The sequence below is a fragment of the Macaca nemestrina genome, chromosome 20 (genome assembly GCF_043159975.1).
Source record: "Macaca nemestrina isolate mMacNem1 chromosome 20, mMacNem.hap1, whole genome shotgun sequence".
Taxonomy (NCBI): domain Eukaryota; kingdom Metazoa; phylum Chordata; class Mammalia; order Primates; family Cercopithecidae; genus Macaca; species Macaca nemestrina.
In genome coordinates this window covers 17,327,751-17,355,016 of record NC_092144.1, presented here as the reverse complement: position 1 = coordinate 17,355,016, position 27,266 = coordinate 17,327,751, and the positions used below count along the sequence as shown (strand labels likewise).

The window sequence follows — 27,266 nt, the reverse complement described above, 5'->3', positions numbered from 1 at the left end:
GTTCCTGGGGAGGCTGAGGTAGGAGGATGGCCTGAGCCTGGGGAGGTTGATGTTGCAGTGAGCCGTGATTGGGCCACTGCATTCCAGCCTGGGTCACAGATCAAGACTCTATCTCAAAAGAAGGAAAAAAAGAATTTGGCAGCCGGGCACGGTAGCTCACGCCTGTCATCCCAGCACTTTGGGAGGCTGAGGCAGGAGGATCACTTGGGGTCAGGAGTTAGAGACCAGCCTAGCCAGCATGGTGAAACCCCATCTCTACCAAAAATACAAAAATTAACCGGGTGTTGTGCCAGTTGCCTGTAATTCCAGCTACTCGGGAGGCTGAGGCAGGAGAATCGCTTGAACCCGGGAAGTGGAAGTTGCAGTGAGTAGAGATCATGCCACCACACTCCAGCCTGGGTGACAGAGCAGGGCTGCATCTCAAAAAAAAAAAAAAAAAAAAAAATCGGCTAGAGAGGGCCAGGGACCTGGTCAAGTGCATGGAACTACAGGTGGCCCATGGGGCTGGCATCTGGGTGTTCAGTTCAGGTCTGGGGCCAGCAGGGCAGAACCCCTAGAACCCTGACTTGCTCCAAAGGTGAGTCTGTGGCCACCACCATCACCACCACCACGGAGCTGACTTCCTGGGTTTCTCTTTCGCTTTGACTTGCACTAGGGATGGGCTGTGACACTCACTTTTTTTTTTTTTTTTTTTTTTTTTTGGTCTTTTTCCCTTGTTCAGCTTCAATGTGTTCCGGAGTGGGGACGGGGTGGCTGAACCTCGCAGGTGGCAGAGAGGCTCCCCTGGGGCTGTGGGGCTCTGCGTGGATCCAATGGGGCCGCTGGTGACCTGGGTGGTCCCCCTCCTCCTCCTCTTCCTGCGATCCAGGCAGGGTGGTGAGTCCCCCGACCCTGGCATGGCAGCTCGTCTTGCCGGGGGGAGACACGTGTATGTGTGGAGAGCTGTGGGCCTGCTGTGTGGGTTGGTTTCATCTCTCTGTGCCTCAGTCTTTCCTGCTGTCAAATGGGAGATGGGCAGTCATGGCTTCTGGGATCGAACTTAGACATCTTTCCTCCGATCTTGATTTTTCTCTTCTGTGAAATGCACTAAATCTTTTCCACCACCTCCCTGAGTTCAGTGAGAAAAAAAACTAAGGAAGGAATGAATGAAAAGCAAGTATGTATCTAATAGGTATACATGGTATAGTATCTTATGTATGTCGTTTACAATAGATAGACATACATAATATAATGTATACAGTTGTCTCCGTATTTATGGGGCAATGGTTCCAGGACCCTCTGCAGATACCAAAATCCAAGGATGCTTAAGTTCCTGATATAAAATGGTGAAGTATTTGCATATAACCTATGCACATCCTTCCATATACCCTTTTTATTTATTTATTGAGATAGGGTCTCACTCTGTTGCCCAGGCTGGAGTGCAGTGACCTGATCATAGCTCACTGCATCCTTGACCACCTGGGCTCAAGTGATCCTCCTGCCTTAGCTCCTTGAGCAGCTGGAACTGCAGGCGCACACTACCGTGCCAGGTTAATTTTTTTGGCGCGTACTTTTTACAGAGACAGGGTCCCAGTGGCTGAAGGAGGTCGCTGCCTCCTGGAGAAATGTTATAAATTATTGCCCCAACTGCTAGTGGGCCAAGTGTGCTTGCCTGGGCCAGCCCTGGCAGGCCTCTCCTTGCCATGCACCCTCTACTGTCTCTCCCCATGCTGGCTTCAGACACTGGTGCCACCCCAGGCACACCCCCACTTCTCTCTGCCCTCCAGACTGTTGGTCTTACTGTTCTTTCCTGCTGGGGGGACCTCCTGAGAGTATCTCCCAAATATGCATCTCAACCTCTGAGGACTAAAGGACGGTGGATGAATGGATAGACAGGTGGATGGGTGGGTAAATGATGGATGGATGAATTAATAAATACATGGATGGTTGGATGAATGGATGGATGGACGGATGGATGGATGGATGGATGGATGGATGTGTGGCTGGATGGATATATCAGTAGGTAGATAAATGGATGGATGGGTGGGTGTATGGATGAATGAATACATGGATGTATGGATGGATAGATGGGTGAGTAGATGGATAGATGGACGGTTGGGTGAATGGATACTGGACGAATGAATGCATGGATGCATGGGTGAATACACGGATGGATGGGTGAATGGGTGGATGGTGGGGTGGATGGATGGATTAATACATGGATGGATGGATGGATGGATGGATGGATGGATGGATGGATGGATGGTGGGGTGGATGAATGAATGGATTAATACGTGGATGGATGGATGGATGGTGGGGTGGATGGATGGATGAATGGGTAGATAGGTAGATGGATGAATGAATACATGGATTGACCGATAGATGGATGGGTAGATGGGTGGATGGATGGATGAATACATGGATGATTGGATAGATGGATGGGTAGATGGGTGAATGGATGGAAGAGTACATGGATGTATGGATGGGTAGGTGGGTGGGTGGGTGGGTGGATGGATGGATGGATGGATGGATGGATGGATGCATGAATTCATGGGTGGATGGATGGGTAGATGGTGGATAGACGAATAAATACATGGATGGATGGGTAGATGGGTGGATGAATACATGGGCAGATGGATGGATGAATGGTGGTAGGTGGGTGCATAGATGGGAAGGTGGGTGGGAGGGAGAGCTGATGATCACTTGGGTGTAGACCCCAAGGCCGAGCCCTTCTCCCCACACAGTGCAAGGCCAGGGATGTCATTATGTCTTCATTGCCTTTGCAGCTGCCTGCGGAACCAGTGAGTGCTGTTTTCAGGACCCACCATATTCGGATGCAGACTCAGGTTCGGAGCAGTTCCTCATTGTTGGCTGAGGATTATGTAGGGCTCTACCTGACCCCATCCACAGCAGCCCTTCCCATGGCCTCTGCCACCCGGCCGAAGACCCAGCCCCGCCTGTGGTCTTGGGAGCCCCCACCCCACTACCTGCTGGCCCATTCTCAACAGGTTCAAGGTGCCCTGGAGCAGCCAGCTGCCTCTCTGAACCTCATCACTTCCCTAGCACGGTCTCAGGGCTGGTGTCTATGTCCGTTCAGATTGGTCGGTACATGGGAGAAAGTACCTTTTAAGCATTTTGAAGCCCCCCCCCCAATAAATTATTGGAACATTTATTTTATTTTATTATTTTATTTTTTTATTTGTTTGTTTTTGCTTTTTGAGACGGAGTCTCGCTCTGTCGCCCAGGCTGGAGTGCAATGGCATGATCTGGATCCACTGCAAGCTCTGCCTCCGGGGTTCACGCCATTCTCCTGCCTCAGCCTCCTGAGTAGCTGGGACTACAGACGCCCACCACCACACCCGGCTAATTTTTTTGTATTGTTTTTAGTAGAGACGGGGTTTCACCATGTTAGCCAGGATGGTCTCGATCTCCTGACCTCATGATCCACCCGCCTCGGCCTCCCAAAGTGCTGGGTGCTCACAGGCATGAGCCACCTCGCCTGGCCTATTTATTTATTTTTGAGACAGAGTCTTGTTTTGCTGCCCAGGTTGGAGTGCAGTGGCCTGATTTCAGCTCACTGCAACCTCCACCTCCCAGGTTCAAGCCATTCTCCGGCCTCAGCCTCCCAAGTAGCTGGGAATACAGGTGCCTGCCACCACAACCAGCTAATTTTTGTATTTTTAGTAGAGACGAGGTTTCACCATGTTGCCCAGGCTGGTCTCGAACTCCTGACCTCAGGTGATCCACCCGCCCCAGTCTCCTAAAGTGCTGGGATTCCAGACGTGAGCCATCACGCCCAGACATACTGTTGGAACATTTATGCTCATAATGCACCCTGCAAAGGGTCTGACACTGAGCAGACACACCGTCCATTCTCTTGTTTGATAACGATTTACTGAGCACCTTCTATGTGCGCACATGGATCTAGACATAGGGGGCTGTGAGCTCAATTGACTTCCCAAGACCACAGCCTAGTGGAAGAGATAGACAACAGGCAAACACATGTCTATACTGCATGTGATGATGTGTTTTGAAGAACCAGAGGAGGGAAGCTGGGGCCCAGGGCACCCCCCCCAAAAAAAAAAACAACACCAGAAGGAGGGTGAGGAATAGAGAGGGAGGTGGCAGGACCTCTTTGAGGCCTCTTTGAGGACGAGTTCGAAGGCTGAGGATTCCGAATAGGTTGAGGCGAGAGATGGCGGGAGATGAGGTAGGAAGGACGCAGGGAGGGTTTAGGCTGAGGTGACACTGAAAGATGTAAGCATCACAAAGATTTGTCCTGGGCACAAAGACCCCTCCAGACTCTGGTCTGTTCCCAAGCCTACAGGATCTCTTCCAGGCTCAGCCTCGGGCCCTAGGGACCTGAGCTGCTATCGGATATCCAGCGCTGGTTACGAGTGCTCCTGGCAGTATGAGGGTCCCACAGCTGGGGTCAGCCACTTCCTGCGGTGCTGGTGAGGACCCCTCTACCATTCCTAAACCCTCACCCACCATCCCACTCTTGCTCCAACCCCCTCTGGTGCCCCTACTCTCGGATGCGTGATCTTGGCTGGGTCAACACTCCTTCCTGGGCTTCTGTTTCTCATCTAAGAAGAGAGGGTTGGAGGATTGTGGTGGGGGGTGGTCAGTGAGGGTAGGCATCCCAGGGTGGGTGGCCATGAGGGTCTCTTTAGTCCTTTTTCTTCACCCTTTCACTTATCCATCCATCCATCTATCCATCTATCCATCCATCCATCCATCCATCCATCCATCCATCCATCCATCCATCCTTCCATCCATCCATCCATCCATCCATCCATCCATCCATCCATCCATCCATCCATCCATCTATCCATCCATCCATCCATCCATCCATCCATCCATCCCTCCCTCCTTCCATCCATCCATCCATCTACTTACTTGTTTCTTTTTTCTTTTTTTGAGACGGAGTCTTGCTCTGTTGCCCAGGCTGGAGTGCAGTGGCATGATCTCAGCTCATGGCAACCTCTGCCTCCCGAGTTACAGTGATTCTCCTGCCTCAGCCTCCTGAGTAGCTGGGACTGTAGGCACACGCCACCGTGCCTGCTAATTTTTATATTTTTGTATTTTTTAGTAGAGACAGGGTCTCACCATGTTGGCCAGGCTGGTCTTGAACTCCGGCACTCCAGCCTGGGTGACAGAACGAGACTCCATCTCCAAACAAACAAACAAACAAACACCCATAAAATGATGCCGGGATTTGATGCACAAAGTCTGCTGTGGGGTCCACCAGGACCCCAGACTCGGCACTGACACGCTCCTTCCTGCTGCAGCCTTAGCTCTGGGCGCTGTTGCTACTTCGCCACAGGCTCAGCCACCAGGCTGCAGTTCTCCGACCAGGCCGGGGTGTCTGTGCTGCACACCGTCACGCTCTGGGTGGAATCCTGGGCCAGGAACCGGACAGAGAAATCTCCTGAGGTGACCCTGCAGCTCTACAAGTCAGGTTAGCACCTTGTTCTCCCCGCTGTCCCTTTTATACCCAGAGGCCATCAGGCTGCAAGGCTGGAGCTGGAGGGGAATTCCTGGCCCCTGGCAAGGGACTTGATACTACTAGCCATTGTCACTTCATGTAGTGTCACACAAACACTATTGTGACAAAGCAGTCTTTCATGGTCCTCTTACCAATCCCCTATTCCTGGGCACTAAGGCTGCTTCTGGTTTCTCTCTGCTGTCCATAATGCTACCAGGAGCTGCTTGGGTTCTGAATATCTGTTCTCATGACTCAACACCATGTATTTGTCCGGGCGCGGTGGCTCTCGCCTGTAATCCCAGCACTTTGGGAGGCTGAGGTGGGCGGATCACGAGGTAGAGAGATAGACACCATCCTGGCCAACATGGTTAAACTCCATCTCTACTAACAATACAAAAATTAGCCAGGTGCAGGCCACGCACGCCTGTAGTCCCAGCTACTGGGGAGGCTGAGGCAGGAGAATCATTTGAACCCAGGAGGCAGAGGTTGCAGTGAGCTGATATTGAGCCACTGGATGCCAGCCTGGCGACAGAGCGGGACTCCATCTAAAAAACAATAGCAACACACACAAAAAAGGCAAAACATTTGCCTGGTGTGGTGGCACATGCCTGCAATCCCAGCTACCCAGGAGGCTGAGGCAGGAGAACGGCTTGAATCTGGGAGGCAGAGGTTGCAGTGAGCCGAGATCACACCACTGTACTCTAGTCTGGGTGACAGAGCAAGACGCTGTCTCAAAAAAAAAAAAAAAAGAAAGAAAATAAAAGAATGAAGGAAATCATGTCATTTGCCACAACATGGACAAAGCTGGAGGACATTATGCTGCATGAAGTTAGCCAGGCACAGAAACAAAAATATTGCATGATCTCACTTACATGTATAATCTTTAAAAAAAAAAAAGGTCGAATATCTAGACACCAAAAGTAGAACCGTGGTTACCGGGGATGGGGAGAAGGAGGAAATGGGGGAGATGTAGGTCAAAGGAATAAAATTGGCTGTTACGCAGCATAAATAAGTCTAGAGTTCCAATGTACAGTAGAGAACTATAATTAAAAATAGCATATTGTATATTGAAAATTTGCTACAATAACAGATTTTAGGGCTAGGTGCAGTGGTTCACGCCTGTAATCCTAGCACTTCGGGAGGCCAAGGTGGGAGGATCACCTGAAGTCAGTAGTTCGAGACCAGCCTGACCAACATGGTGAAACTCCGTCTCTACTAAAAATACAAAAATTGGCCGGGTGTGGTGGTGGGCACCTGTAATTCCAGCTACTTGGGAGGCTAAGGCAGGAGAATCGCTTGAACCTGGGGGATGAAGGTTACAGTGAACCAAGATCACGCCACTGTACTCCAGCCTGGGTGACAGAGTGAGACTCTGTCTCAAAAAAAAAAAAAAAAAAAAAAAAAATTAGGTGCTCTCATCACACACCAAAAAAGTAATTATGGAAGGTGATGGATATGTATATATATATATATTTAAGAGATGGGGTCTTGCTATGCTGGCCAGGGTGGTCTTAAACTCCTGGGCTCAAATGATCCTCCAAAATTTGAGGATCAATCCAAAATTTGATCCTCAAATTTTGGCCTCCCGAAGTGTTTGGAGTATAGGCGTGGGCCCCTGTGCCTGGCCATGGATATGTTACATTGCTTACTGTAGTAATCATTTCACTATGGATAGGTACATCAAACCATCATACCTCTTAAATTTATACAATGATATAATAAAGAATCAGGCAGGGTATGGCCACAGTGCAGCAAGACTAATTTATGCTAATTTATGTCTCTCCTTAGGTCAGGTTCCTTGAAATGGATCTAAAAACTAAGTACAATTTCCCTGAGAGTTCTTAAAAAAAAAAAAAAAAAAAAAAGAATTGGCTGGGCACAGTGGCTCATGCCTGTAATCCCAGCACTTTGGGAGGCCGAGGCGGGCAGATCACCCTCAAAAGCAGGCACTTTTGTGAATTGCTTGTCAGAATCAATTATCCTCTGCCAAGCAATTCACAAAAGTACCTGTCTCTTCACAGCCTTGCCAGCAATGGGTGTTAATATTTTAAAGATATATTCACTAGCAGGATCCTGTGTATCAATCTTTATGAAAAATTATTTATTTATTTTTAAATTTTAATTTAATTTAATTTTATTTATTTATTTTTTTGAGACAGAGTCTTGCTCTGTCACCCAGGCTGGAGGGCAGTGGTGCGATCTCGTCTAACTACAACCTCCGCCTCCCGGGTTCAAGCGACTCTCCTGCCTCAGTCTCTCAAGTAGCTGGGACTACAGGCGCCCACCACCTCGCCCGGCTAGTTTTTTGTATTTTTTTTAGTAGAGACGGGGTTTCACCGTGTTCGCCAGGATGGTCTTGATCTCCTGACCTCGTGATCCACCCGTCTCGGCCTGCCAAAGTGCTGGGATTACAGGCTTGAGCCACCGCGCCCGGCCCTATTTGTTGATTTTTTAGAGACAAGGTCTCCCTCTGTCTCCTAGACTGGAGCGCAGTGGTGCGATCAGGGCTCACTTCAGTCTCAACCTCCTAGGCTCAAGTGATCCTCCCATCTCACTCTCCTAAGTAGCTGGAACCACAGTCATGAACTACCATGCCCGGCTAATTTTTATGTAGAGATGGGGGTCTCCCTATGTTGCCCAGGTTGGTCTCGAACTCCTGGACTCAAGTGATCTTCCTGCCTTGGCCTCCCAAAATGCTGGAATTACAGGGTGAGCCACCATATGTGGCTTGTGTATAAATCTTGACTCTTTGAATCATAGTATACCAGGCTTAGCTGGGACCTGCAAGGTGTTTGCTAATTCATATTTAGGGATTCAGTTGCTTACCCTGGACCGGGTAGATTTTCAGGGCCCATTAACTGACATACGTGTGGGCTGCCCCTCGCCAATCCTTGCCTCTGCTTCCAGTTAAATATAAGCCTCCTCTGGGAGACATCAAGGTGTCCAAGTTGGCTGGGCAGCTGCGTATGGAGTGGGAGACCCCGGATAACCAGGTTGGTGCTGAGGTGCAGTTCCGGCACCGGACGCCCAGCAGCTCATGGAAGTTGGTGAGTTTATTTCCCAAGTCCAGGGTGGACACGGGCCTCTCCAGGGCACCTTCACCCTCAAATCAGTCTCACCATCACTGCGTCTGTCCCCGCTCCCAACCAACCCCCACTCTAGCCCCTCAGGTGGTTTCTTCTTTTTCTTTTTTCTTTTTTTTTTGAGACGGAGCCTTGCTCTGTCGCTAAGGCTGGAGTGCAGTGGCACTCAGCTCACTGCAACCTCCACCTCCCAGATTCAAGCGATTGTCCTGCGTCAGCCTCGCGAGTAGCTGGGATTACAGGCATGCACCTGCCACCACGCGCAGCTAATTTTTGTATTTTTAGTAGAGACGGGATTTCGCCATGTGGGCCAGGCTGGTTTCAAACTCCTGACCTCAGGTCATCTGCCCACCTTGGCCTTCCAAAGTGCTGGGATTACAGGCAAGAGCCACTGCGCCTGGCTCCCACTAAAATGTTTTAAAATAATTTTTTTCTTTTGGAATAATCTTCAATTTTCAGAAATGTTACTTTATAAACTAGTGCAGAGAACGCCCATATACCCCTTACCCAAACTCCTCTAAATGTTAATATCTTATATAAACTCCAGGCATTATTTGAATGTCACCAATTTTTCCAGGAATGTCTTTTTTCTGTTCCCAGATTCAATCCAGGATCCCACATTGTGTTTAGTAAAAATAATTATTAATTTTTAAAATTTAGTTATAATAATTTTTTACTGCTTTATATGTTTCTAAAGAAGGTTTGAACCTAGAGAAAGTTCTCTAGTAATTAACTATAGAAATAATCCCTGAAGGTATAGTCTTTAATTTAAAAAAATTTAGCCAGGTGTGGTGGCTCACACCTGTAATCCCAGCACTTTGGGAGGCCGAGTTGGGGTGGGATTGCTTGAGGCTGGGAGTTTGAGACCAGCCTGGGCAACACGGCGAAACCCTGTCTCTACCAAAAATGCAAAAATTAGCCAGGTGTGATGGTGCGTGCCTGTAGTCCCAACTACTCAGGAGGCTGAGGCAGGAGGATCACGGAACCCTGGGAGGTTGAGGCTTCAGTGAGCCATAATTACACCACTGCACTCCAGTCTAGATGACAGAGTGAGACCCTGTCTCAGAGAAATAAGTAAATAAATAAATAATTGTAAAACAGCAAATATTTTTCAGTATTAAAATGCAAAACAATATATGAATACATTCTTATTCTAGGGCGACTGCGGACCTCAGGATGATGATACTGGTGAGAATAATAATAGTAATGACAACAACAGCTGCAACAAGTTGGCATTAATTGAGCTCCTACTGTATGCCAGGTCCAATGCTGAATTTTTTGTATGCCTCTTACCCTGCCTCATAGTTCAGTATTGGATTATTTCCATATTCCAAGTGGGGAAACAAATCAAGACTTGCAGGGGGTGAGAAGCCTTTGGCCAAGGTCATGACCCAAGGGATGGCCATGGCCAGGACTTGAACTGAGGGCAGGGATGTATGTGGGTGATCCTGGAGGCCCTAAGATGACAGGGCCTGGCCTGCTTCTGCTGAGCCCCCAGGACCCAGCACATGGCTCTGTACACAGTTGGAGCTCGATAAGTGCATGATGACTAAGTGACTGGTGCCAAGTCCTGGACAATTCTTACAGCCTGATGTTTGACCTGCTTCTCCCCAGAGTCCTGCCTCTGTCCCCTGGAGATGAATGTGGCCCAGGAATTCCAGCTCCGACGACGGCGGCTGGGGAGCCAGGGGAGTTCCTGGAGCAAGTGGAGCAGCCCTGTGTGTGTTCCCCCTGGTAAGATCACTCTGGGCACAGGAACAGGGGCAAGTGTTAGAAATAAGGCAGCAGCTGGAGGTGGTGGTGCACCCTGTAGTTCGAGCTACTCAGAAGTCTGAGGCGGGAGGATCACTTGAGGCCAGTGATCTGAGACCAGCCTGGGCAACATAGTGAGACCCCATCTCTAAAAAATAAAATAAAATGGGGCCGCGCGTGGTGGCTGATGCCTGTAATCCCAGCTACTTGGGAGGCTGAGGCAGGAGAATCGCTTGAACCCGGGAGGTGGAGGTTGCATTGATCGGAGATCGCGCCACTGCACTCCAGCCTGGGCAACAGGGCCAGACTCTGTCTCAAAAAGTAAAATAATAATAATAATAATAATAATAATAAAGTAAGATGGAAAAAGAAATAAGGCAGCAGGTATTGGAAATGAGGTGGTAAGTGTTAGAAATAAGGCAGAGGGAGAAAGGGGTGTTCAAACCCTGACAATGTGGCATCTGGTCTTGCTGCACTCCCTTTAGGGTTTTTTGTTTTGTTTTAAGACAGTGTCTTGCTCTGTCACCCAGGCTGGAGTGCAGTGGTGCGATCTTGGTTCACTGCAACCTCCGCCTCCCGGGTTCAGGTGATTCTCCTGCCTTAGCCTCCCAGGTAGGACTACAGGTGACCGCACCCTCACCCAGTTGATTTTTTTTAATTTTAGTAGAGATGGGGTTTAACCATGCTGGCCCGGCTGGTCTCGAACTCCTGGCCTCAAGTGATCGTCCCGCCTTGGTCTCACAAAGTGCTGGAATTCCAGGCATGAGCCACTGCACTCCACCCACTACAGAGCTTTATCAAGTGAGAATCATCGGGCTGAACCTCACAGTGTCTCAAGGACAATGTCACCTGCAGGTGGCAGGGTGTACTAAATGGCTGCTGCCCTGACCCTGGGCAACAGGGAAATGAGTGAGAGGGTTTCAAATCATGCAGAAAGGCCTGGTGCTGTGGTTTATGCCTGTAATCCTAGCACTGTGGGAGGTCGAGGCCTGAGGATTGTTTGAGGCCAGGAGTTTGAGACAAGCCTGGGAATCAAAACAAGACCCTGTCTCTAGTCTATAAAATAACAGCAACAACAAAACCATGCGGAGAAATATATTTGCATTCAAAGAGAAACTTAGAGGCCAGGCGAGGTGGCTCATGCCTATAATTCCAGCAGCTTGGGAGGCCGAGGCAAGCAGATCACAAGGTCAGGAGTTCGAGAACAGCCTGACCAACATGGTGAAACCCCGTCTCTACTAAAAATAAAAAATTAGCCAGGCGTGGTGGTGCACGCCTGTAGTCCCAGTTACTCGGAATGCTGAGGCAGGAGAATCGCTTGAAACCGGGAGGCAGAGGTTGCAGTGAGCCAAGATCGCACCACTGCACTCCAGCCTGGGCGGTAGAAAACAAACGAACAAACAAACAAACAAACAAAAAACCTTAGACAACATGAAATTACAGGTGGCAGTTATCCCTGGGGATGCGAACGGTGTTAATTTTTCTTCCTCCAGTTTTTTCTCTTTCCTGCAATTTGGGGCAGCAAGGGATTCTCACTTTGTGAATGTGGAGAATCCATCATTTACAAAGAAAACATCCATCAGTCTTTCTCTCCTTCCAATTCGTCTGGTTGGTTTGGTTCTGATTGCAGAAAATCCCCCACAGCCTCAGGTGAGATTCTCAGTGGAGCAGCTGGGCCGGGATGGGAGGAGGCGGCTGACCCTGAAAGAGCAGGTAACGGGGCTATCACAGGGCTGTGGGGTGGCCTGGGATGGGGAGCAGGAGGCAAAAGGCTGGAGGCTGATGAGCAAGTGGGAGATGGAGGGGGAAGAGAAGTAGAGGTGGCAGTGAGTGGGCAGATTGTGGGTTTAACTCCGAAGGTCATAGGGAGCCATGGAGTGTGTGTGAGCAGGGGAGGGACATGACTGGATTCAGATGTTCACAGGCTTTCCCTGGCTCCCGTGTGAGAAACAGAGTGTGTGGGAATTGCACAGAAGCCAGAAGGCCAGGAAGGAGACAATGATGACTGCATTTGCCTGGGTAGCAGGTTATTGCTTTAAGTCCCAAAACAGGCTGGGGGTGGTGGCTCACGCCTGTAATCCCAGCACTTTGGGAGGCCGAGGCGGGCGGATCATGAGGTCAGGAGATCGAGACCATCCTGGCAAACATGGTGAAACCCCGTCTCTACTAAAAATACAAAAAAAAAAAAAAAAAAAAAAAAAATTAGCCGAGCATGATGGGGGGCGCCTGTAGTCCCAGCTTCTCGGGAGGCTGAGGCATGAGAATGGCGTGAACCCCGGAGGCGGCAGAGCTTGCAGTGAGCTGAGATTGCGCCACTGCACTCCAACCTGGGCGACAGAGTGAGACTCTGTCTCAAAAAAAAAAAAAAAAGTCCCAAAACAACCCATTAAGTGCAGTCTGATTAGCCCCATTTTACAGAGAGGGAAACTGAGGCACAGAGGGACTATTTCTGTTGAGACAAAACTGGCAAATATTCCACTCATTGACTTTACCATAGTCGTCTTAGCCAGGTCCCTAATGGGCTGTTACTATAAGGCTGTAGCAAAAATCCTTTACTTCCTATGTTCCTCTAACTCAAATTCCTTTCCTAAGGAAAAATGTTCTGCTTGAGGTAACTGGGTTAAAAGATGGAAACATTTTTTTTTCCTGAATGTCAGTGGGTTTTGTCAATTTCTCACTTCCCCCAAGCTAGATGTGTGCGGGCGGTGAATGGCTGTCTCACAGCAGCTTTGCCAGCATTGAGGTTTATTATTTTTTAAATTTTTGATGTGTGTTATTGACTGTGGCCTTTGGCCAAGTCTGTCCTCATAGGCTGTGTCCTGCTGTCTCCCTATGGGATGATGAATGTGATCAGGTCCCCACGAGCTGTCTTTCATACTCCTGACAGCCAACCCAGCTGGAGCTTCCAGAAGGCTGTCAAGGGCCGGCGCCTGGAGCGGAGGTCACCTACCAACTACAGCTCCACATGCTGTCCTGCCCGTGTAAGGCCAAGGCCACCAGGACCCTGCCCCTGGAGAAAATGCCCTATCTCTCGGGTGCTGCCTACAATGTGGCTGTCATCTCCTCGAACCGATTTGGTCCTGGCCCAAACCAGACGTGGCACATTCCTGCTGACACCCACACAGGTGCCTCCTCTGGGTGGGGAGGGCAGTATGAGGGCCCCTCAGAGCTGAGCACCTACTCTGAGCCTCAGCTAGACCAGGGTGAGAGGAGTGAAGCAGAAAATTTTAAAGCAGTGCCTAATTTAGGGGTATATCAAAAATTCAGTAATCAGCCGAGTGCAGTGGCTCATGCCTGTAATCCCCATGCTTTCGGAGGCCAAGGCAGGCGGATCATTTTTAGTAGAGATGGGGTTTCACCACGTTGGCCAGGCTGGTCTTGAACTCCTGACCTCAGGTGATCTGCCTGCCTTGGCCTCCCAAAGCACTGGGACTACAAGCGTGAGCCACCATGCCAGCCTAATTTTTGTATTAAAAAGTAGAGATGGAGTTTCACCATGTTGCCCAGGCTGGTGATCCACCTGCCTCAGCCTCTCAAAGTGCTGGGATTACAGATGTGAGCCACCGTGACCGACCTACTATTATTATTATTTTTGAGCTAGGTTCTCAGTCTGTTGGCAGACTAGAGTGCAATCATGGCTCACTGCAGCCATGAACTCCCAGACTCAAGTGATCCTTCCGCCTCAGCCTCCAGAGTAGCTGGGACTACAGACGTGCACCACCACACCTGGTTAATTTTTAATTTTTATTTTTTGTAGAGACAGGTCTCCCTATGTTGCCCAGGCTGGTCTCGAACTCCTGGGCTCAAGCGATCCACCCATCTCCACCTCCCAAAGTGCTAGGATTACAGGTGTGAGCTGCCACACCCAGCCTGGTCCCATATCATAGTGAAATGGTGCCTGTAAAATTCTCAGCATTGGCTTGGCACATGCAGTCGGTACTCAATAAACGGCTGTTGCTATCCCCAGAATTGCAAGCAGTATCCGTCTCTGACATTCGTGCAGACACCCTGGCGGGAGGGAGTGGGAGAGATTTGCCCAGGGACTGAGTGGGTGTGTGCTCGTGCTTCTGAGTTTGGCATGAGACCACCAGTGGGGCTAGTCAGGCCGGGGAGCCTGGTCTTGCATCTCACTCTCCGCCCAGGCGAGGCAAGCGGTAGGCGGCCAGGTATCTGCCGCAGCCGGAGACGCCTACAAGGCTGGAGGTGGGTGTAATGGCAGTACAGGAAGCCCTCATGGTGAATATCCTGGCAAGGAGACAGCAGTTAGGCTGGAGGAGGACTCAGCTCATTCAAACACCATCTGCTGACTGGATGCGGCGGATCACGCCTGTATCCCAGCACTTTGGGAGGCCAAGGCAGGTGGATCACTGGAGGTCAGGAGTTTGAGACCAGCCTGGGCAACACGGTGAAACCCCGCCTCCACCAAAAAAAAAAAAAAAAAATTAGCCGGGCATGGTGGCACGTGCCTGTAGTCCCAGCTACTCGCGAGGCTGAGGCAGGAGAGTCGTTTGAACCCGGGAGGAGGAGGTTGCAGGGAGCTGAGATCATGCCACTGCACTCCAGCCTGGGCGACAGAGCAAGACTCTGTCTCCAAAGAAAAAAAACAAACAAAAAAAAAACGCCATCTGCTACCCTCTTTGTGCGTGACTCCCCAGGCAGCCTCCAGTGCAGGGAAACAGCCAAACACAGACACCCTGGCCTGTAGGGTCAGAGGTATAGACGAAAGGGTGGGAGATAGGCTGCAGGAGCCAGAGAAGGGGGCTGGGGAGAGGGACGGCAACTGTCTGATGGGTCTCTCCCTTCTCCTTCCAGAACCAGTGGCTCTGAATATCAGCATCGGAACCAACGGAACCACTATGTATTGGCCAGCCCGGGCTCAGAGCACGACATACTGCATTGAATGGCAGCCCGTGGGCCAGGAAGGAAGCCTTGCCACCTGCAACCTGACTGCGCCGCAAGACGCGGATCCGGCTGGAATGGGTAATGGCCTGGAATGGCCTGCCTCTGCTCCTCCTCTGTGCCCTCCCTTTTAGCTCCTGGTGGGTTCAAACCTGCAGGGAAGGCACATAGCGGGTGTCTAAGGCCCAGAGAGGTGTTGCTGCTTACTCGAGATCACACAGAGGTAGGGACAGGGTGAGGTTCGGAGCCTCTCACCCATATGGGTCTGGAACCTCCTGCTGGCATCCTGAGCTCAGTTCCAGGCAGATTGCACACCTGCAGGTAATGAATCTCACATCCTAAGGTGTTTGTTAAATATTCAACTGCGCCAGGGAAGGTGGCAGTTCGTGAGATGCTGGTGGCAAATTAATGAGTCTTTAGGGAAAGAGGGGACTGTGAGGCTCAGGTAGCCTCTCACTCTCCTGCTTCCTGCTCTGGGCCTTGCCAGAGCCCCAGAAAGCCTCAACCTCAGCCTGTTCCTTGAGGAATTCACAGCCTGAGGAGACAGAACTGGACACGGAACCCCTGACCCCACTGGCCTGGCAAGGTGGCTAACGCCTGTAATCCCAGCACTTTGGGAGGCTGAGACAGGTGGATCACCTGAGGTCAGGAGTTCGAGACCAGCCTGGCCAACATGGAGAAACCCTGTCTCTACAAAAAATATAAAAATTAGGCAGGCATGGTGGTACACATCTGTAATCCCAGCTGCTCAGGAGGCTGAGGCAGGAGAATACCTTGAACCCGGGAGTTGGAGATTGCAGTGAGTCAAGATCGCGCTATTGCACTCAAGCCTGGGTAACAGAGCAAAACTCCGCCTCAAAAAAAAAAAAAAAAAAAAAAAAAAGAAGCCCTGGTTCCATGGAGTAAGGGCTGGGTTAGAGGAGGATGGGGATGGGGTTGGGGGCATTGCACAGAAAGGAGATCCTGGAGGAGGGGATATTGGTGCAAGGGCTTTGAAGCATGAGTAGGAGTTTTCTGGGGGTTCCTGGCAGCTGGCACAGCCAATGCAAAGGTGCAGAGGTGGGAACACAATCTACTGAATGGCCTGGTCTTTGCTTATCCTTCCAGCAACCTACAGCTGGAGTCGAGAGTCTGGGGCAATGGGGCAGGAAAAGTGTTACCACATTACTATCTTTGCCTCTGCGCACCCAAAGAAGCTCACCTTGTGGTCTACGGTCCTGTCCACCTACCACTTTGGGGGCAATGGTAAGTGACCCAAACCTGCAGGTTTACATTATTTTTTCTTTTTAAATAATTAAGAAAAAGAATAGAGGCTGGGCGTGGTGACTCACACATGTAATCCCAGCACTTTGGGAGGCCAAGGTGGGTGGATCACCTGAGGTCAGGAGTTTGAAACCAGCCTGGCCAACATGGTGAAACACTGTCTCTACTAAAAATACAAAAATTAGGCCGGGCGCGGTGGCTCAAGCCTGTAATCCCAGCACTTTGGGAGGCCGAGACGGGCGGATCACGAGGTCAGAAGATCGAGACCATCCTGGCTAATACGGTGAAACCCCGTCTCTACTAAAAAATGCAAAAAACTAGCCGGGCGAGGTGGCGGGTGCCTGTAGTCCCAGCTACTCAGGAGGCTGAGGCAGGAGAATGGCGTAAGTCGGGGGGCGGAGCTTGCAGTGAGCTGAGATGTGGCCACTGCACTCCAGCCTGGGCGACAGAGCGAGACTCCGTCTCAAAAAAATAAATAAATAAAAATAAAATAAAATAAATAATAAATAAATAAATAAATAAAAATACAAAAATTAGCCAGGTGTGGTGGTGGGTGCCTGTAATCCCAGCTTCTCGGGAGGCTGAGGCAGGAGAATTGCTTGAACCCATGAGGCAGAGGTTGCAGTGAGCCAAAATCGTGCCACTGTACTCCAGCCTGGGCGACAGAGCAAGAATCTGTCTCAAAATAAATAAATAAAGTAAAATAGAGACAGGGTCTCGCTGTGTTGCCCAAGTTGGTCTCAAACTCCTGGAATAAAGCGATCCTCCCACCTTGGTCTCCTGAAGTGCTGGGATTACAGGTGTGAGCCACTGCGCTCAGCCACCTGCAGGTTTATCTCTATGGAGGATTCAGCAGGAACTTTCAGTGTCAGGAGAAGAGAATGAACATTTAGAGGCACCTGCAGCACATCAGGCCAGACATATGGAGGTCAGCTCAGTGGACAGCAAAGACATTCTGAGTGGCATTGTTCATATTTTTCTTTTTTTGGAGACAGAGTCTTGCTCTATTTCCTAGGCTGGAATGCAGTGGCACAATCATAGCTCACTGCAGCCTCGAACTCCTGGGATCAAGTGATCTTCCCACCTCGGCCTCCTGAGTAGCTGGGACTACAGGCATATGCCACCATGGATGGCAAATTTTTTTCTTTCTGTAGAGACAGGCTCTCACTATGTTGCCCAGGCTGGTCTTCTGGTCTTGAACTCCTGGGTTCAAGAGATCCACCAACCTCAGCCTCCCAAAGTGCTGAGATCACAGGTGTGAGCCATTCTGTCTGGCTTAACAGCATCATCCTTTTTTTTTTTTTTTTTTTTTTTGAGACAGAGTCTTGCCATGTTGCCCAGGCTGGAGTGCAATGGTGGCACAATCTTGGCTCACTACAACCTCCGCCTCCCGGGTTCAAGCGATTCTCCTGCCTCAGCCTCCCAAGTAGTTGGGATTATAGATGTGCGCTACCATGCCTGGCTAATTTTTTGTATCTTTAGTAGAGACGGGGTTTCAGCCTGTTGGCCAGGCTGGTCTCAAACTCCTAATCTCGTGATCCACCTGCCTTGGCCTCCCAAAGTGCTGGGATTACAGGTGTGAGCCACTGCACCCGGCCAGCATTGTCCATTTTATAGATAGGAAAACTGAGGCCCAGGGAAGGAAAATGACAGTGACTGAGTGGCAGAACCAGAATTAAAACCCAGCCCACCTGACTCTGTGGCCAATGCTACCCCCGTCTCTGGACAGTGGGAGGCTGGGCATTCAGGAAGTGCTCAACCAGCACTCCTTTTTTTTTTTTTTTTTTTTTGAGACAGAGTCTCACTCTCTGACCCAGGCTGGAGTGCAGTGGCACAATCTTGGCTCACTGAAACCTCTGCCTCCTGGGTTCAAGCGATTCTCCTGAATCAGCCTCCCAAGTAGCTGGGATTACAGGCGCCCACCACCATGCCTGGCTAATTTTTGTAGTTTTAGTAGAAACAGGGTTTCACCATGTTGCTCAGGCTGGTCTCAAACTCCTAACCTTAAGTGAGCTGCCCTCCTTGGCCTCCCAAAGTCCTGGGATTACAGGCATAAGTCGCCATGGCGGGCTTTGTTTTTTTTTTTGTTTTGTTTTGTTTTGTTTTGTTTTGTTTTGTTTTGTTTTTTTTTGAGACGGAGTCTCGCTCTGTCGCCCAGGCTGGAGTGCAGTGGCCGGATCTCAGCTCACTGCAAGCTCCGCCTCCCGGGTTCACGCCATTCTCCTGCCTCAGCCTCCCGAGTAGCTGGGACCACAGGCGCCGCCACCTCGCCCGGCTAATTTTTTGTGTTTTTAGTAGAGACGGGGTTTCGCCGTGTTAGTCAGGATGGTCTCGATCTCCTGACCTCGTGATCTGCCCGTCTCGGCCTCCCAGAGTGCTGGGATTACAGGCTTGAGCCACCGCGCCCGGCCTGTTTTGTTTTTTAAGACAGGGTCTTGCTCTGTTGCCCAGGCTGGAATACAGTGGGCGACATCTAGGCTCACTGCAACCTCTGCCTCCTGGGCTCAAGTGATTCTCCTGACTCAGTCTCCTGAGTAGCTGGGATTACAGGTGCCCGCCACCATGCCTGGCTAATTTTAGTATTTTTAGTAGAGAAGGGGTTTGCCCTATTGGCCAGGCTGGTCTCGAACTCCTGGCCTCAAATGACTCACCCACCTCGGCCTCCCAAAGTACCGGGATTACAGGCGCGAGTCATTGTGCCAGGCCTCGACCAGCACTCTTGGCGTTTACTATGACAATGGTACTGGTTGCAGCCTCAGCAGCTGGGACACCGCACCACGTCTCGGTGAAGAATCATAGCTTGGACTCAGTGTCCGTGGACTGGGCACCATCCCTGCTGAGCACCTGTCCCGGCGTCCTAAAGGAGTATGTTGTCCGCTGCCGAGATGAAGACAGCAACCAGGTGTCAGGTACGTGAGGCAGTGCAGATGTGGCTCAGGTAAGAAGGGAGGATCCTAGCCTGAGATCTCCTTTGCTGTGTGACCCTGGGCACCTTGCTGTCCCTCTCTGAGCCTTGGTTATCAGACCCTTAAAACAAGAGAATTGGCCGGGCGCGGTAGCTCGTGCTTGTAATCCCAGCACTTTGAGAGGCCAAGGGGGGTCAATCAGCTGAGGTCAGGAGTTGGAGACCAGCCTGACCAACTTGGAGAAACCCCGTCTCTCCTAAAAATATAAAATTAGGCCAGGCGTGGTGGCTCAAGCCTGTAATCCCAGCACTTTGGGAGGCCGAGACAGGCGGATCACGAGGTCAGGAGATCGAGACCATCCTGGCTAACACGGTGAAACCCCGTCTCTAATAAAAAATACAAAAAACTAGCCGGGCGAGGTGGTGGGCACCTGTAGTCCCAGCTACTCAGGAGGCTGAGGCAGGAGAATGGCGTAAACCTGGGAGACGGAGCTTGCAGTGAGCTGAGATCCGGCCACTGCACTCCGGTCTGGGCGACAGAGCGAGACTCCGCCTCAAAAAAAAAAAAAAAAAAAAAAATATATATATATATATAAAATTAGCCGGGTATGGTGGTTCATGCCTGTAATCCCAGCTACTTGGGAGGCTGAGGCAGGAGAATCACTTGAACCCGGGAGGCAGAGATTGCAGTGAGCCGAGATTGCACCGCTGCACTCCGGCCTGGGCGACAGAGTGAGAACTCTGTCTCAAAAAAACAAAAACAAAAACAAACAAAAAAACAAAAACAAGAGAATTATACTTCAGGTTTTTTTTTTTTAATTTAATTTAATTTTTTTTTTATATCCGCCCGTCTTGGCCTCCCAAAGTGCCAGGATTACAGATGTGAGCCACCGTGCCTGGCCTTTTTTTTTTTTAAATTTTATAGCCAGGGACTCACTCTGTGCCCAGGCTGGAGTGCAGTGGTGCCATCATAGCTCACTGCAGCCTCAACCTCCTGGGCTCAAGCGATCCTCCCACCTCAGCCTCCCTAGTAGCTGGAAACAGAGATACACACCACCATGCACAGTTAATATTTTATTTTTTGTAGAAACAAGGTCTTGCTATATTGCCCAGGCTGGGTTTTTTTTCTTTTTTTTTCTTTTCGAGAGGGAGTCTGGCTCTGTCACCCAGGCTGGAGTGCAGTGGCACAATCTCAGCTCACTACAACCTCCGCCTCCCAGGTTCAGGCAATTCTCCCGCCTCAGCCTCCCAAGTAGCTGGGATTACAGGCACCTGCCACCATGCCTGGCTAATTTTTGTATTTTTAGCAGAGACGGGGTTTCACCGTGTTGACCAGGCTGATCTCGAGCTCTTGACCTCAGGTGAACCACCCGCCTTGGCCTCCCAAAGTGCTGGGATTACAGGTGTGAGCCACCATGTCCGGCCTCGCCCAGGCTGGTTTCAAACTTCTGACCTCAAACTGTCCTCCCACCTTGGCCTCCCAAAGTGCTGGGATTAGTCATGAGCCACTGCACCCAGCTGAACTTGAGGGTCTTGATCACCCCTTGCAGACCCTGGAGAAGGCTGGGTGGGCACCAGCCAAGAGCTTACGGTGTGTTGGGTTCATCCATGGGAGGCTGCCCCTCACATGTAGCAGCAGCTGGACTCTCATCAGGCAGGGATGACTGTCTCCATGCCACAGATGAGGAAACCGAGGCCTGGAGGGGGGATCTGATGAGGGACAGGAAAGCCCACAAAATGGGGTTTAGCTGGGAGGGTTCTTGACTTTCCCCAGGAAAGAGTTCAAGCGCACGTCGGTGGTGTTAGAAACTTTTACTGAAGTGGCCATGTACGGCAGCAGCAGAAGTCCCGCTCCTTGCAGAGCGGGAACACCCCACAGGCAGGGTAGTTACCTCTCATATTTATACCCGCTTTTAATTATATGCAAATGAAAGGTCAGTTTATGCAGAAATATCTAGGATGAGGGTGGTAACTTCCGCGTTGTGGGATCATTGCCATGGACAGGGGTGGTAATTTCTGGGTGTTGCCATGGTAATGGTAAACTGACATGGCACACTTGTGGGCGTGTCTTATGGAAAGCCCAGGACCTGTTTTAGCTAGTCCTCAATTTGGTCCTGTGTCCAAGCCCTGCCTCCAGGGGTCCCAGGACTCAGGGTTGCCTCTCCCACTGCAGAGCATCCTGTGCAGCCCACAGAGACCCAAGTAACCCTCAGTGACCTGCGGGCTGGTGTAGCCTACACAGTGCAGGTGCGAGCAGACACGGCGTGGCTGAGGGGTGCCTGGAGCCAGCCCCAGCGCTTCAGCATCAGTGAGTGGAGGGGGTGGGACCCAGTTATTTGCACTGCGCTTCCCATAATGATCTTAGCAGCCCTGCCCTCACCCTCATTCCCTCCATGGCTCCCTACTGCCCTCAGGAGAAAGCAGCAGCTCAACCTGCTCCCATTGCCTTCTCTTGCAGCTTCCTCTCACACTCCAGGAGCCTTGCCCATGCAGGCCCTTCCCTCCCTCCTGCCTGGAATGTTTGTTTTCCCCACGGTCCAACTCTTATTCATCCTTCAAAACTCAGCTCAAAAGTTCCCTCCTCCAGCAAGCCTTCTCTGTCTCCTTCTGGCCATGCCCTTGTCTACAACTGTCCCTCCTCCCTGGTCTGACACCGTGGGTTGGGGGTAGATGTGTCAAAGTATCTGGGGGCTCTTGGGGAGGAGGGAGGTGCAGGAATCTGTTCATTGAGCGAGAAATAAATCAATGCAAAAATAAGGAGGATGCAGGCGAAGCCTGGTGCGGTGGCTCACGCCTGTAATCCCAGCACTTTGGGAGGCTGAGGCTGGATGATTGCTTGAGCCCAGGAGTTCAAGACCAGCCTGGGCAACATGGTGAGACCTCATCTCTATGAAAAAATATTTTAAAAATAGTGGGGTGTGGTGGTACACACCTGTAGTCTCAGCTACTCAGGAGGCTGAGGTGGGAGGATGGCTTGAGCCCAGGAGTTCAAAGTTGCAGTGAGCCGTGACCGCACCACTGCACTCTGGCCTGGGCAACGGAGCAAGACCCTGTCTCAAAAAAAAAAAAGAAGAAGAAGAAGAAGGAGAAAGAAGAAGAAGAGGAAGAGGAAGAGAAGAAGAGGGAGGAGGAGAAGGAGGAGAAGGAAGAGAAGGAAGAGAACAACACAGGCTCTGTTGTCTGGGGTGCATGGTTATAAGAGATTCAGAGATCAAATGATCACTGTACATGCCACGGTGTCCTTTCAGTTCCAAGAGAACCAACTGGAACCCAGAGAACAAAAGAGTCAGGGTTGGTGTGGGGCAGGCAGGCCTGGGTCCAGGGGCAGCCACATGTGCCCTATGTGTAGGCTCTTGGAATTACGGAGTCTTTTTTTTTGTTTTGAGACAGATTTTCACTCTTGTTGCCCAGGCTGGAGTGCAATGATGTGATCTCGGCTCACTGAAACCTCTGCCTCCTGGGTTCAAGAGATTCTTCTGTCTCAGCCTCCCGAGTAGCTGGGATTACAGGCACCCACCACCACACCCGGCTAATTTTTGTATTTTTAGTAGAGATGGGTTTCACCATATTGGTCAGGCTGGTCTCAAACTCCTGACCTCAGGTGATCTGCCCGCCTTGGCCTCCCAAAGTGCTGGGGTAATAGGCATGAGTCACTGTGCCCGGCCTGGAATTACAGAGTCTTGAACACTTCCTGCATTCCAGGCCTTTATTCCTTGACAGCTACTGGGCAGGTGGGTTCTGTGGTCTCCCAGTGAGAAGCCTGTGGCATGTGCACCAGGGTCAGCAGCAAGTTCATGGAGAAACCGGGCCCTCCCAGCTCCTTCCCTGAGGAAGAGGCAGGAGGTAGCCCTCTGCCAACCCACGCTCTCCCACCCCAGAAGTGCAGGTTTCTGATTGGTTCATCTTCTTCGCCTCCCTGGGGAGCTTCCTGAGCATCCTTCTCGTGGGCGTCCTTGGCTACCTTGGCCTGAACAGGTAATTGACACCTCTTACTGTTACCATAGCAATGGTAATGATGCCAGGCAGGGGAGCCCCAAAGTGGAGCTTAGCCCACTGATTGGGTTCTTGGCTCCGCCTAGGAAAGAATTCAAGGGCAAGCCAGAGGTAGAAGAAAACAGCTTTACTGAAGAAGCAGTTATAGCTCCGTGACTGCCTCTGCAGAGCACGGCTTCCCTGTAGGCGGAGAGTAGCCACTGAGAGCGGTTTTGCAGTCAGATTTATACTTACTTTTAATTGCATACAGATTAAGAGTGCAGTTTATGCAAAATTTCTTTTTCTTTTTTCTTTTATTTTCTTTTGTTGTTGTTGTTGTTTTGAGGTGGAGTCTTACTCTGTCACCCAGGCTAGAGTGCAGTGGCATGATCTTGGCTCACTGCAACCTCCTCTTCCCAGGTTCAAGCCATTCTCATGCCTCAGCCTTCCAAGTAGCTGGGACTACAGGTGCATGCTGTCACACCCAGCTATTTCTTTTGTATTTTTAGTAGATACAGGGTTTCACCGTGTTGGCCAGGCTGGTCTTGAACTCCTGACCTCAAGTGATCCTATGCAGAAATTTCTAGGGAAGGGTAGTAAGTTTTGGGTCCTTGGGTCATTCCCATGGAAAGGGGCGGTGACACTGGTGGGCATGTCTGATTGAAAGCTGCTTTCAAGCCGGGCGCAGCGGCTCATGCCTGTAATCCCAGCACTTTGGGGGGCTGAGGCAGGCAGATCGATTTAGGCCACAAATTGGACACCAGTCTGGCCAACATGGCGAAACCTGTCTTTACTAAAGATACAAAAATTAGCCGGGTGTGGTGGCACGTATTTGTAATCTCAGCTACTCGGGAGGCTGAGGCAGGAGAATCAGTTGAACCCAGGAGGCAGAGGTTGCAGTGAGCCGAGATCGCGCCACTGCACTCCAGCCTGGGCAACAGAGTGAGACTCCATCTCCAAAAAAAAAAAAAAAAAATGCTCAGCTCCTCTCACCGTCCCCCTTTCCTCTTCAGGGCCACACGGCACCTGTGCCCGCCGCTGCCCACACCCTGTGCCAGCTCCGCCATTCAGTTCCCTGCAGGGAAGGAGGTAAGGACTCCTTTTCTAATCCTAAGTCTTTTTATTGGGTGCACACGCTGGACAAGGGTCACCCATTAGCTCATTTTATTCTCCCCCAATCCATCAAGGTAAGGACTCCAAAACCAGTGCTCCAAACCCCTTCCCATTTTAAAGACAGGCAAGCAGAGGTACATTTCCTGGCACTAGAAACAGAACTCAAAGTGGCTTTATTATAAAGGGCACCTGATGGAAAAATCCTAAGGGAGTGGGCTTCTAGATATGGCTGAATCCAGCGACTGGGGTCTATCTCGGAGCTGCCCATTCAGAGTTCTCCCCCAGGCATGCTGAGCCTTCTCTGATTGGAAGCAGAGTGTCCATTCTCCCCATTACCTAGGGCAACAGTCTCAGGGCCATCACTGATTGGTCCAGCTTGGTTCACAGGCTCTTCCCTGAGCCTATGGCTGGAACCAGAGGGTTAGGGAAGGGTCTGATGGGTGGGCTGGCCAGGGTCACATGACCAGTGCTAGAGCTGAGGTGGGGCCACTGCACTGTCAGCCACACCATCTGTGAAAAGAGGGGAGGGAAATTTCCCAAAGAGAGAAGGAAGTGGCCGGGCGTGGTGGCTCACGCCTGTAATCCCAGCACTTTGGGAGGCCGAGGTGGGCGGATCACAAGGTCAGGAGATCGAGACCATGGTGAAACCCCGTCTCTACTAAAAATAGAAAAAATTAGCCGGGCGCAGGGGCGGGCGCCTGTAGTCCCAGCTACTCGGGAGGCTGAGGCAGGAGAATGGCGTGAACCCGGGAGGCGGAGCTTGCAGTGAGCCGAGATTGCGCCACTGCACTCCAGCCTGGGCGACAGAGCGAGACTCCGTCTCAAAAAAAAAAAAAAAAAAAAAAAAAAAGAGAGAAGGAAGTGCTCTTCCTAAGAGGGGCTGAATGGGGGTCAGTGAGGCAGAGTTCATCCTCAAATTGGTCTCAGGATATATATATATATATATATATATATATATATATATATATATATATATATTTCTTTTTTTATGGAGTCTTGCAATGTCACCCAGCCTGGAGTGCAGTGGCACCATCTCGGCTCACTGCAACCTCTGCCTCCTGGGTTCAAATGATTCTCCTGCCTCAGCCTCCCAAGTAGCTGGAATTACAGGCGTGCACAACCAAGCTCAGCTAATTTTGGTATTTTTAGTAGCGATAGGGTTTGGCCATGTTTGCCAGGCTGGTCTCAAACTGCTGACCTCAAGTGATCCACCCGCCTCAACCTCCCAAAGTGCGAGGATGACAGGTGTGAGCCAGTGCGCCCATCCAGGTCTCAGGATTTTAGAGAATTTAGCCAGCAGAGACCCGGTCCGTTCCATCCTGCTGTGGATAGGAAGTAGAACTCTGCCCTACCCTCCCTCTGCAGACTTGGCAGTGGATCAACCCAGTGGACTTCCAGGAAGAGGCATCCCTGCAGGAGGCCCTGGTGGTGGAGATGTCCTGCGACAAAGGCGAGAGGACTGAGCTTCTTGAGAAGGCAGAGCTACCTGAGGGTGCCCCTGAGCTGGCCCTGGATACACAGCTGTCCTTGGAGGATGGAGACAGGTGCAAGGCCAAGGTCCTAAGGCCCAGTGGGCCAGACGGTCAGGGGTGCAACCCTGCCCGGGGGTGAGGGGCTAGATGTCCATCCCTCCTGGAAGATCAGGGCCTGGAGGCTTGAAGGAGAAACGGGAACATCCACTTTGTATAACAGACAGGAAGAGCGACTATCTCAATCACAACGGCTGGTTATTAAGCACTTATGGCATACCCAGCCCATTCCATCCACTCACATGATTCCCTACCAAATTCCCACAACCACCCCCTGAAAGGAACCATAACTGTTGTATTTTACAGATGTGATCACTGAGGCTCAGAGAGGGTGAGTGACTCGCCTGAGGCTACGCAGCACACACAGGAGTCAAATTTGGACCCAGATAACCCAGAGCTCCTCCAGGCTCTAGTGCACCTGCCTCCTGTCTGCCCGGCACCTGTTGCCACGCATCCTGTGGGGGAACCCTAGATGCTGCCATGAAATAGAAGCTGCTGCACCCTGCTGGGCCTGGCATCCGTGGAGCAGGAGCAGACCCTGCCATTGACCTGTTCTGGAGTAGAATAGACTGGGAATGGGGGCAAAGGGGACTCAGATGGATCCCCGGACCCTGGGCTGGGCATCCACCCCCAGAAGCACTGGATGGGGAGTCTGGACTCAAGGGCTCCCTGCAGCATTGTGGGGTCTTGTAGCTCGGAGGATCCAGGCATATGGGGGAAGGGGACTGTAAACATTGTGGAAAAAATGATGGTCCTCCCATCCCATCCCCACCCCCCCTATAAAATGGGGGTGATGACAATGACCTTACACAGCTGTTCAAAATCATCGTAAATGAGCCTCCTATTGGGTATTTTTTCCCGTTTGAAGCTTGAATGTCCTCAGAATCTCAAAACACGAGCCTTTGAGTTCATTCTTTCATTCATTCATTCCACATATATTTATTAATCTTTTCCTCTGGGTCTCCTCCAGGAGCACCTAATCTGGGGGAGACAGAGCCGGATGAGAGCTGGGAACCCTGCTAAGCTGGGACTGAGCAGGGGAAGGGACGGCCTAGGGGGAGTGGAGCAGCCGGGTGCTCCCGTAACAGGAACCGTGGTTTGCCCCTACGCTCCTTCCTCTTCACGCCCAGCAACTCACAGCAGGACCCTTGCCCCCCTTACACACCCTGAATCCTCCCTCTTTCTGCCCACGCTCTGCAGCCGCCTCCCCCTGATCTCCACTGCGGTCTGAGCCGAGGTGTTAGGGGGCTCCTGAAATCCCACCCCAGTCCCGGCGATTAGCA

The 27,266-nt window shown here is 51.0% G+C and overlaps 1 protein-coding gene across 5 annotated transcripts; it reads left to right on the top strand.

Annotated features, from left to right (window-relative positions):
- Positions 1-702: 702 nt before the first annotated feature.
- On the top strand, positions 703-26,894 carry LOC105488730 (interleukin 12 receptor subunit beta 1). Of its 5 annotated transcripts, none has more exons than XM_011753257.2 (17): positions 703-876; positions 2,766-2,825; positions 4,319-4,433; positions 5,271-5,440; positions 8,375-8,514; positions 9,708-9,738; positions 10,165-10,284; positions 11,933-12,015; positions 13,190-13,427; positions 15,115-15,282; positions 16,309-16,446; positions 19,218-19,373; positions 21,543-21,677; positions 23,248-23,344; positions 24,355-24,430; positions 25,820-25,998; positions 26,290-26,894. In XM_011753257.2, exons 1-17 carry the CDS (start codon positions 813-815, stop codon positions 26,300-26,302), a joined length of 1,983 nt encoding a protein of 660 aa, XP_011751559.2. In that variant the 5' UTR covers positions 703-812; the 3' UTR covers positions 26,303-26,894. The 5 variants fall into 5 exon arrangements, with proteins under 5 accessions (XP_011751559.2, XP_011751499.2, XP_011751641.2 ...); XM_011753197.2 differs by having other exon boundaries at positions 25,820-26,011; XM_011753339.2 differs by lacking the exon at positions 24,355-24,430 and having other exon boundaries at positions 740-876.
- Positions 26,895-27,266: the final 372 nt, after the last annotated feature.